Raw genomic sequence first — 10,988 nt, forward strand, 5'->3', positions numbered from 1 at the left:
GTGCAGGAGGGCGGGAGAGAGAGTGTGAAGTGCATACACTTTTCAAAGTTTGAGCATATATCTCACAAGTGTAGAGGGAAGAACAGCCTACCAACAGCTACTCACTTGCGTCAAAAGGCAGAGAGGAGCTACTGGGGCAGGAGATCAGCTTGAGTAACTCCTGGATACTCTCTACCTTTTTGCTGATATCGCCTTCCTCTATAGTCAGAAGAACCTTGTTGGTCTGTGCATTTCCAAGGCTTTTCAACTGCTCACGCAAATCAGAGGATGCACACCGTCCATTCTTTAATGTTGGAGGCTTTGGAACGCTGTTTTTATCACAAAATACCCCGACCTGATGGAGTAGTGGTTCTACATTGCAGGTCTCTCTCGGCTCCCTGTGACCTAAGATCAATGGATGTTTGTTCATTATTTTTTTTTAATGGAGAAGGACGCAAGCTCTCCTGGGATCTACGGTGCTTGTCATGCCTTGTGAAGCACGAGGACCATAATGATGAACTTATTTTGCATTTGGCATACTACTTTATTACATGAATTTCATAAAACTAATTGCAGATTCACATTCAGTCACATTATTGGGGATATTTTCAGAAATGTTTTTTCCTTTTAGAGATAGTAGAATTTATAAACTGAGTCAAATCATAAAATAATATATATGCAACCAACCGCTTATCTAGCGCTACTCTTTGTCCCTGGAGATCAAAATCAACAACTGTCTGGTGAAGCCCAAACTGACCCTGTGTAATGAAGGGGTTAATGCCCATCGTATTGTAGTCTCGTAGTGCTTCATGCATTCACTCACTCTCAGACTCAGACAAGTGTGTCAGTGGAGAAAGGGAGATTATCACTAGGTCCTAGGCTAGGCATACACAGTTGCTGAGTCGCTGCTGTGTAGTGTGTGCATTGTATAGACTGTGCCCGCAGCACCTCTGGTGGCCAAGAGTGAAGGGTTTTGGGGGAAAATTAACATTAGTAGGCTACATTTCAGGTAGGGAGCAAATAGTAGCCTATGTTTATAAAGGCGTTCCTTTTTGTGCATTGGCAAAACCTGGTGGAAAGCTGGGCTAGTAAAACAGGGTGGCAGTTTTGCAGGGTTTGAGTGTATATATTCTGCCTTCTTGTCCTTTTTGTTTTTTTGTTATAAATGAAATTGGACTCTTATCAGCTGAATTCTTGTGCTTGGCATCTGCATAAATAACTCCCTGCTGCATAGAGTGTTAAATGGGTTTTTAGTCTGCAATTACAATTTTGCCATTGAATGCGTTACCAGCTTCTGTCTGCAGAAGATAATAACAACACCTAAATCCTTATTCTTATGGGGTTTTTTCCCACTTTTTTTTTCTCTTCTATTCTTTTCAACCAGGAGAAGATCGGATGTCTCCAGTCCTATTACACAAAACCTCTGGGGTTGTTCAACTCTTTCCACTGCTAATGTAAGAAGCAGTTGTGGCCACGTTGCTGCACAGCACCAGCACAGATGGAGACTCACATCATGACAGATGCCCGCCTACTAGTGAAAACAACTGGTGCTTTTACAGTGGGCTGCTCTTATTGGCCCACATGGGCAAATAAGCTGGGGCTTATTGGCCCACATGGGCCATTTAATGCGTTGTTTTTTCAATGTATTTCATATGTGGTGTTGTCCAAACTTGTTCTCTTTTTTTTTCTCACTTTATCCCTTCTTGTTAATGTTTTCCTGAGGCATTCCATCTCGCACACATTTCTACAGATTTGATTGTTTGTCAGCGGTGTTCCTGTAGTTCAGTGTTATTGTTATGCAGTAAACTTTGATTGTCTGCGAACAGAATTTCATTTAGAATTTAGGTTCTCCGGATGTGGGCTTGCTTCTTTCGGCAAACAATATATTACGGTATAATTGAGTTATTTCTTAGTTTACTCTATGTATACTGTGTTGGATAACAAGATGAAGATGTGTAACTTCTTAGACTCTATTGTTCATCTTTTTATTTTTAGCATTAGACTGGAAAACTATATTATACATTCTCAATTTAAAATATATGACTGACGGACTTTGTGGATTGGGGGGGGGGGAAGGAGACCAAATACAGGGGATATAACTCGCAATTTTGTGGGCAAATAAGAAATGTTCTAGGGGAAATCATATATGCCCCTGTGGGCCAATAAGCACTCCGTTTACAGTATTACACAGACAGGTCAAACACAGAAGACTCAAAATCACGCATGCATCGGTAGAACTGTGCCTGCGGTCCTGGGGTTTTTTTTCCCTTCTTTATCTTTTAAAGATATCCTTTGAACTACAGATCCCTAGAACTACGGACGCCTCGAACTACCGAGGCGAGTTGCAACGAAATCAAGCTATCTGTGTTATACTGTACTTTTACAAAAGGCATTACAGCCAAAGAAGCACAGCACCATCACACAAGGGAAGGCTTTCTACCCACCTCAAACCCCCTCATTTATGAAGCCTGTGCACCACAGATGAGCTAATGGAGATCAAGTACGTGCCTGGCGTGACACAAAAACAGAATGGGAGTTTCCATTGTTCACACCTGGTTGAAGGGCCCTAAGACAGTCTTTGTGACCAAACCAAGAGTAGAAGCAGCTTTTGCTATCACTACTGCAGACTGGAATTTGGGGGCCCTTAGCACCCAGACGTTTATGCCGTTTCTAAAATTGCAGGTCTCAGCCCGAACCATGGACAGTGGCATCAGAAGGGACTGTACCCAAATATAGAGGGCAGAGACTGCCATAGAGGGTGTAGCTTAGAAAAACAGGAAATGAACCATCTTTTAGAGGAAGAAAATTGGACCGGCAGACGTCTGTCTCTACTGCCCAGGAAGAGGGACTGATTAGGAACAAAGAAGTCCTTCTGCAATTTATGGCTGTGTTTTCCTCTTTTGGCAACTTGGAGTTGCAAGTTTTTGACAAATTTCCCTATATTTCTTCTTTTCAGTTAATACTATCACTAAATTGACCTCTCTGTTGCATGACTACCTACTATATTTTGGGGTGACTTTTTTCTTCAACTTAGACATAAAAGAATTGGGTACATTGAGAAATGATTAATTGTCTTTATACAATCCAATTCATGCTCCTATCTGTTTTGGTTAGAAAGTTATGACAAAATCTGTACGTTTTTTCAAGTTTTCTCAAAACGACAAAAATTAAGGGGTATGGGTTGCGGCCCGGACTCTCATTTAAAACTCAAGTGGAGGATTTCTTTTATATTTGGCCTAACTATGTAAAAATGAATTTTCTGTAATCCTAAATGGGCTTTTTCATATCTCTCACCGTTTTTGAAAAATGCAGTTTCGAGTGCTTCAGTTGATGTGAAAATGCGAAAATTAACTGAGTTAAGCGATGGCTATGACGTTATCCTCAATATCTCTTTAGAGGTTTCAAGTATCAAAATAAGCCCATTTAGGATCACAGATTTTATTGTTAGTATGGGAAAATATAAGCACTTTAGTCAATAAACTTATTGAGCGAGAGCGCAGGCCGGATTGAGTCAAAATTGCTTCTCTGTACCCCAAAAACATGATATATTTTCAAATTCCTTAAAGAAAGATTGTATTTTGCTATTTGAATTTCATTTTGAACTCCTGGAGTGTTTTATGATCACTCTGAATGATGCTGGTATGTGTTAATAACAAAACAAAGTTAGAAATATTAACTGCCACCTACCCTTAACATCAATAGTAGCAAGTTGACAAGAATTTTCAGAACTGTTCGAATCTTCCAACTCTCTCTCAGAGATAAAAAAGCTGGAGCTGTCACTGTCACTAGTCTGAGCAAGGCTCGCCTCCGTTGAATGTTTCTGAATAGCACTGAAGGGACCCTGATGATGACACACCTCATGTTGAACAGCGAAGCTCTCATCACTACGTGCTGCATTAGGCTTTCCTAATGTCACAGAGCTCTCTGGCGACGCCATAACACTGTCTCTTTTCAAACCCTTCAAGAGAGGCCTGGCTCTTCTCTCACCGTCCACATAGACTTGACTTCTTTGACCCAAGGACATCTCTTTATCATCTGCTACAGTTGTCAGATCAACAGATGCCTCAAAAGGCTCTGCGAAGACCAAATCTTGTAAGCCATCACTGAGATTCTTGGAGCCAGGACTCTCATCCCCAGTGCCTCTTGATCCTGTCCCATAACCACTACTCTGGTACCGCTCACGAGCCTGTTTCCCCTTCTCAGACAACATGCGGTCCTCCTGCGAACAGGCAGAATCTTCAGAGGCAGCGCGACAAGGTGAAGGACTCTTGCCAATATTCTCTTCACCGGCAGCGCTACGTTCATGCCCCACTATGCCGTCCCTTTCTTTGTTTCCAGATGTCACACTCCCTGGTGCTGAGTGTCCTGACATTTCGAGACAATCATTACACTTTGTGCTGTTCTCCATTTTCTGAGAAACAAAGTTTTTTCTGAAGCCATTACAAGCTGGCCCAACATCACGGCCAGTAACGTTCAAATCTAAAGCACCCCCTTGCCCTTCTGGCTTTTCCATGTCAGCAAAATCCACCTCAGTCCTGACAGACTGATCCGAGCACGATTTACTGGCATCAGAACTGCTGAAGGAGGAGACACTGGACACGGGCTCCCTGTCCAGCACCCGACCTGGGCCAGTAAAACACGAGGGGTCACTCGAGCTTTCAGACTCCCCCGACTTGAAGAGATCCCTTCCAGAGTCTAGAGGAGGGGATCTCAATTTTCCACTCAATGACAAGTGTCCGAGAGCAGTTTGGCCGGCAGGACTTTGCTCACGAAGACATCCAGCATCGAGTATTTTGGCAGGCCCTGGGTCAGATTCTTCAAACATTTCTGATTCATCTTTGTCGATGGTTTTGAAGTGAGTAAGAAGTCGTCTGTCAGCAGGTCGAGAAATCGGGACGAATTTTGAACTAACGCCCTGATCTTGACATACGCCATTGGAAAAATGCATTGGCTGAGTGGACGGAGGGCCGGTAGGGAAGGGTCGTCTCCTGAGCTCCTCACCCCGAGCCAGGATATGACCTGGGAGCCTCTTTGGTCCAGTTCCATTCATTGTACTTAGCTGTACAAATGAAGAAAAACTAAAATCATTCAGTATCTATTTCAGAGGCTTGCTGAGTAGAGACAACAGCTAACAAAGCGTCATCACATATATCTTTCCTCCATTTTGCTGGGATATATATGTGCAATATCCAAGTTTCCCAAAGTCAGGGCAACAAAACCACTCTCAGGTGTACTTTTCTTTCTTGTCTCTCTTACTATGGTCGTTCAATCTTTCTTACTATGGTCGTTCAATCTTTCTTACTATGGTCGTTCAATCTTTCTTACTGTGGTCGTTCAATCTTTCTTACTGTGGTCCTTGAATGTTGTTTGGCATACCCAAACCACACAAAACATTTGAGTACATGGAGTCAAATTGAAGAGCCAGGGCAAGCATACTTTATCTCAAAGGTTCATTTTGTCCACACATTTCCTCTAAAAGAGATCTGAAGGTATACCAGTATATGGTATAATAAAGGTCCTTGCCCCCCTAGAGGGTAAAAGTAAGAGCTGGCACTGACAAGTTCACCAACAAGTTGTCGCTGAGGAATCCACCATGAGATCTGAAAAGGAGAAAAGATTTAGTCTGTGATATAATATACCTTGATGACAGTTAAGGCATATTCTGAATTCATTTTAGTTCTGTCCCAATGTAAACTATTCACTCAGAACAAATGAAAATCCAAGACACTCCCCCCCCCCCCCCCCCCCCCTCACAACCTAGCTTACGTGTGAGGGATGATTTCCACAGAATACAAGAAAAAAAATGTCCACAATAAAAATGACCAAAATGGTAAACAAGATACAACTAGAGATCTTCTCCCAGCAGAACATGTTCAAATCTCACATTCCCCTCACTACGAAAGCTTGCTGGGATTTTCAGTTTCACAGAGGATTTTAAAAAAAAATTATAGTAGAGGGTTTTACGGCGCTCGCAACCGCATGGTCATATGAGCGCCAAGGGGTGGGTGTCAACAGAGAAGTCTTTACAGGGAATCAGACTTATTCTGCTCATCTCTCTAGCTTCAACAGCACAAGGTCTGCTTCGACTATCAAGGCACCCCGGAAATAGCAAGTCACAAGAGAGTGACAAACATACAAAAGAAGTAGAGGAAAATGACAATAGTAAGGATTAAGAAAGAAAAAGCAGCAGTTCCCTGTTGTAGATCAGGCACATTTATGAGCGTGACAAGAATCAACCCATTTACAATTCTACAGTGCTTGAACGAGAAATATCCCCCCTTTGGGAATGGCCTAAAGACACTACAGTCAGTGGCACTGCCCCGGGGTGTACGGAGGATTTGAAGCAATTGTTTCAATGAAAGGGGGCAAAACAGCCCCACGTTTGTCGGTATTATAATTGTTCCCTAAATGTGTGAGTGTAAGAGATAAAGAGGCATGTTTTCAATTTTGTAGAAGGTAATAATCTAACAAAGGCATTCAACATATTTATTTTCGGAAATTAGAACAAAAGAATTTCTGATAGCCCTGTAGGTCAATTATTTCACTTTGGCAACAGTCACAAAAAATGAAACACCACTATCCACCCACCATTCAGAATCGTGGGTGGTTAAAGGGCCCCTGTGGAAGGTTTTACACCTTGTCCTGTCTGGCCAGCTATTTCTTTTCAACCTCCAAACACCAAAGTGGCGGTTTGTTGAGTCAATGTGCTTCTATTTAAATCAAATAATATTGAAAAATCCAGCCCTTAAGTACTATAATTCATTCCACACTACTTTTACACATGTGTGAAGAACAAGATCCTATACTTTAAACCTTGTCTACACAGGTGACAGATAGAGCATGCACATGCCTGTGTTATTTTTAACCGGATTTCAAATAAATGTGAAATATTAGGCTACTTCACAATTTTATGCCTAGTGCAATATAAAACATGCAAATGGTATACACCTCAAAAACTAATCATTTGGGACGGACATTAAATATGATCAAGTCGAGATTCGCGTAAAATGGATAAAAATTTACCAAAAATGAAATGAATGTCACACAATACACGTGAAACAGTAGTGTCAGTAGCACAGTGATAGCAAATTAATACCAACTATAGTTCAACTAACTGGAGTATTAATTCCCTCTAAAGCTTCGGCTAGGGGGTTATTATTTTTTTTAAGAACTGGGGGTTGGTAAAAAGTCAAGTGCAACAGCCCCTCATAACAATGTAAAAACTTAACTGAGTCTGAAAAGTTTGGCATTCTCCGATTTTCCCCCCAAGAGTACTGTATCGATACACCAAAGATTCTGTATAGATGGTTCACTCACTCTGTTTGAACCAATTAAAAAAGTGTCCTCAAAATCCGGTGGCGCCCTCTTGGAAAAAGCGCCCGCTTTGCAAACAGTTTACCCTACTTTAGTGGACAAAAATCAAAGTGAAACTATTAAGTTTTTGTAATTTATCATTACAATTTCGGAATAAATGCCTTTTTAAATGGTTGCACTGACAAAAATCCTCTTCAGGTGGAAGGTGTGACTGTTTCCTTCGTTTATTTTGGCTTTAGAAGAACGAGAGGCGAGAGGTCATTAAATTATAATAAATCCAAAACTCTGCACTGAGCGAACCAGAATAACTGATTCGCAAGGGGATGCTATTCCTATTCTTCTTCTGGAGAAATGAAAAAGAGCTTCGAAACAACAAAGACTGAAGCGACATCTGCGTGGACTTCCGCTGACACTTTTTTGGCAGAGTGAACTATCTTGTTAAGTGTACAATCTTTGTCGATACTGACTTAAATTCTTGGTATCGATGTTTTATCTGAAAGAGAGCGAGAGATGCGCTGCTATTTTTCAGTAAAAAATTAGCTGTAGCATTTCACATGTTTTTAACAAAGGGGGTTTTAGGGGGGCTTTCCCCCCCTGACCTTATACAAACATGGGCGGGGGGTTTCAGGGGGGGTGTATGCCCCACATGAACTTAACCAAAATTTGATGTTTTGCAATTCAATTAGGTTTGATATCTTTTGCTCGCTGAGTGCCAAATATCATATATTAGCATGCGCGTCGAGAAGTAATCGTTTAGAACCCGTAGCAATCATCAGTGAAGCCAAAACCCACACTCCATAGTTATCATTGGGGCCAAAACCGCATTATTCCAAAAGTTTGATAGATCTACAACAACAAAAAATCAATATTAAAAATTAGGCCAGCTCTCTATTTCTCCAAATGCTCAAGAAAATAAACAACTCTATTTCTCCAAACAGTTTCAGTTCTCGAGATTTGTAGATAATTTGCGAATGGAGTGGCCCATGCACATGCGTGTGTGTAGGAGTGAGCGTGTGTGTGTGTCTGTGTTTGGGTGGGTGTGTGTATAAGGTGTGAACGAGGCGTGGAGGGGGGGGGGGAGGTTTTCGTTTTTTTATATGAAGGATTTTAGTTTTTGTTTAAGGGGTGACTATAGAAATTTAAATGCAAAATAGGTTCCTGCCAAAGTTGAGCAGTCCCGTTTTCTCGCAGTACCTTTTGAAGACATTTTCAAATGAAATATAGTTCATGAACCTTGCCACAGCCACAACTGAAGTATCTGAATATTCAGACATTTAAAAATCTCTAGATCTAGATTAGCTCTAGAAATTGAATTCGATGCAAAAAATGCTTCTACCCAGTCCTCGCAGAATGGAAGAATGAAAGATGACGCCTAAACCTGGTAATTAATCCAAAAATCTCAATAGCGGAAACCGTTTGGAGAAATAGATATCTATATCTAGAGATCAAGTTTATTTTCCCGAACGTTCTGAAAAATAGTCATTTCGTAAAAATCAAGCTTGTCGAACACTTTAGTCTAAATATTAGATTTATCTCCTATTTGATCCAAGTATGGTAAAGTTTAATAATTTAACAATAATAATAGTAATAATAATAGATCTAGGACAGTAATAATAATAGCCTAATACATTTTAGTATAAAAATGGTAGCTTGAAAGTAAAGTCTGTCATCTTGAAAAAGGTGATCTCTTGCGTTTTGATACTAGATCTATACTTCGTGACACTTCGTCTAGATTCTAGAGCAGTGCAGATTAGATGACACCAAGATCTAGATTTTAGGGAGGGACTTCCGTAACGAGCGACCACACCAACAAACACAATAAAGAAGAGGCCTAACCCTAACCCTACCCCTAGATCTACCCCTACCCCTAGCCCTCAATTTTATTCTGTCTCATAGTCGTCGCTCGTTACGGAAGTCCTCCCGATTTTAGAGAGGTACGCCTAAAACAGTACTGTACAAAAATTAGGCCACCTCTATTCTCACCCGGAGTGAGAATAGTGCAGGTGAGTCTTGTGGCTATTCTCACCCGGTGCGCGTTCACCAAATTTTGCGTTCACCCTAAACCACAGAATTCTACACTGTGATAACAGAAAAATTGTAGAATTCTGTGCCGTGAACAAACGTTCCATTACAACTGTAGCCTACTAAAAGCGTACAATTTTGTCTGTGGGCATTTGAGAGAGAGAGAGAAAGAGAGAGAGAGGAGTAGCGCGAGAATTTCCGGGCAAAACAAAATGGCAACCCGCGTAGTTCGGCTCGATTCGAAAAGTTAAATAGCCGTAGCATCTTTGTAGACAACCAAATTAATTTACTTTTGTGTTTTAACATCATTTTTAACTTTGTTTTGGTCAATTTGATCGTCCACACCGATAGACAGTATTCAGAAAGAGACACAGAGAGAGAGAAGAGGAGAGGAGTTGATCTTGGGAGAACTGCCGGGCGGGTGAGAATAGCCACTTTCCAAAAATTAATAAATATAGATTCTAGGTCCAAGGTAAGTGTGCTGTCTTACAACAAGACCAATTTAATGTCATTACATCATCAAGTCAGCAAACAGGTGCGTGCAAAAAAGTCCAAGACTCTCAGTCTCAGGGTTACAAAACAGAGCCTGTCAATCCTATCTCAACAATCATCAACAAGTCATTATCTTTTCGTCCCACGGCCCACACTGATAGATCTAGCCTTGCTGCTACCTTCAACTTCAGTGACTTACATTTTGGGTGATCTAGCTTCGATCCAGATCTGGTTATCTCTCTCGCACATACACATAGGTTTAGATAGAATCTAGCCTAGACAGATCTATCGAGAAATCTAGATCTAGATCTAGGCCACACAGTTTTCAGAATTTTGGGACCTATGGAATGATAACGAAGGCATCTCTAGTTCTTGGAAAGTCCCAACAAGAAATAGGGTCCAGGGTTGCCAGATCGGCGAGAAGGAGATCAGCCAATCTCATAAGGGGAAAAGACGCCACATCTTCACAATGCGTCGGTCGAAAGCTTCCACTTCAATGTTTACAAATTAATGAAAGTTGTTTTGGCTACTACCATGAGTAGGCTAGTATGGGTGTTATAATGTTGTAGGCCTAGATCTATGAGAAAAGACTGAGAAACACACGTCTGGTCCTGCTCCTTATAAAACTGAATTTTTACAAAAGAGTTTCAACTAGATCTACTTGTTGATCTGATCTTTCTAGAAGCCTACTGATTAATATGTCACAAAGTCACAGAAATGTCACGACGCTGCCTTGTCTAGCCTTCGTCTGCTAGCCTAGCTAGGTCTAGATCTAGATCTAGATCTACACACGGAATAGAATAACGTCGTTACAAACTTGGCCTATATCGGAATGTGTTGACAAAGATGTAGATCTCCCCTTGGAGAGAGGACGAAGATTGCTGAGGACGTATCTAGCAAACGAAAATTTCACACATTATTGCTGTCTGGTTGGATTACAGCAGTGGATTTGGGGAGGGGGGGAGGCTAACTCCCCGTCGATTCATCGGGTCCTAAACATCTAACTGTCATTACGGAGCCTTATTATTGCCATAATATTACAAGAATCAAACGGAGTAAAGATCAAGAAATGATAAATCGTTTCTGTTTTTAAATTAATAAGATGAATATTTGGAATAATTTTCTTTAGTCAGAACACAACGTTTCATGTTACTGTTGTATGTTGTACTGTATTGTAAAGC

The 10,988-nt window shown here is 41.0% G+C and overlaps 1 protein-coding gene across 1 annotated transcript in view; it reads right to left on the reverse strand.

Annotated features, from left to right (window-relative positions):
- LOC101845767 overlaps nucleotides 1–10,338 on the reverse strand; it is a gene marked incomplete in the record, with an annotated part of 39,874 nt that extends 29,536 nt beyond the window's left edge. Inside the window, 3 exon segments of the mRNA XM_005096589.3 lie at nucleotides 106–384; nucleotides 3,667–5,579; nucleotides 10,007–10,338. Of these exon segments, the coding sequence (XP_005096646.2) occupies nucleotides 106–384; nucleotides 3,667–5,029 (1,642 nt within the window).
- Between the last annotated feature and the right edge of the window lie 650 nt (nucleotides 10,339–10,988).

The sequence above is a fragment of the Aplysia californica genome, unplaced genomic scaffold (assembly GCF_000002075.1).
Source record: "Aplysia californica isolate F4 #8 unplaced genomic scaffold, AplCal3.0 scaffold00132, whole genome shotgun sequence".
In the NCBI taxonomy this organism is placed as follows: Eukaryota; Metazoa; Mollusca; class Gastropoda; order Aplysiida; family Aplysiidae; genus Aplysia; species Aplysia californica.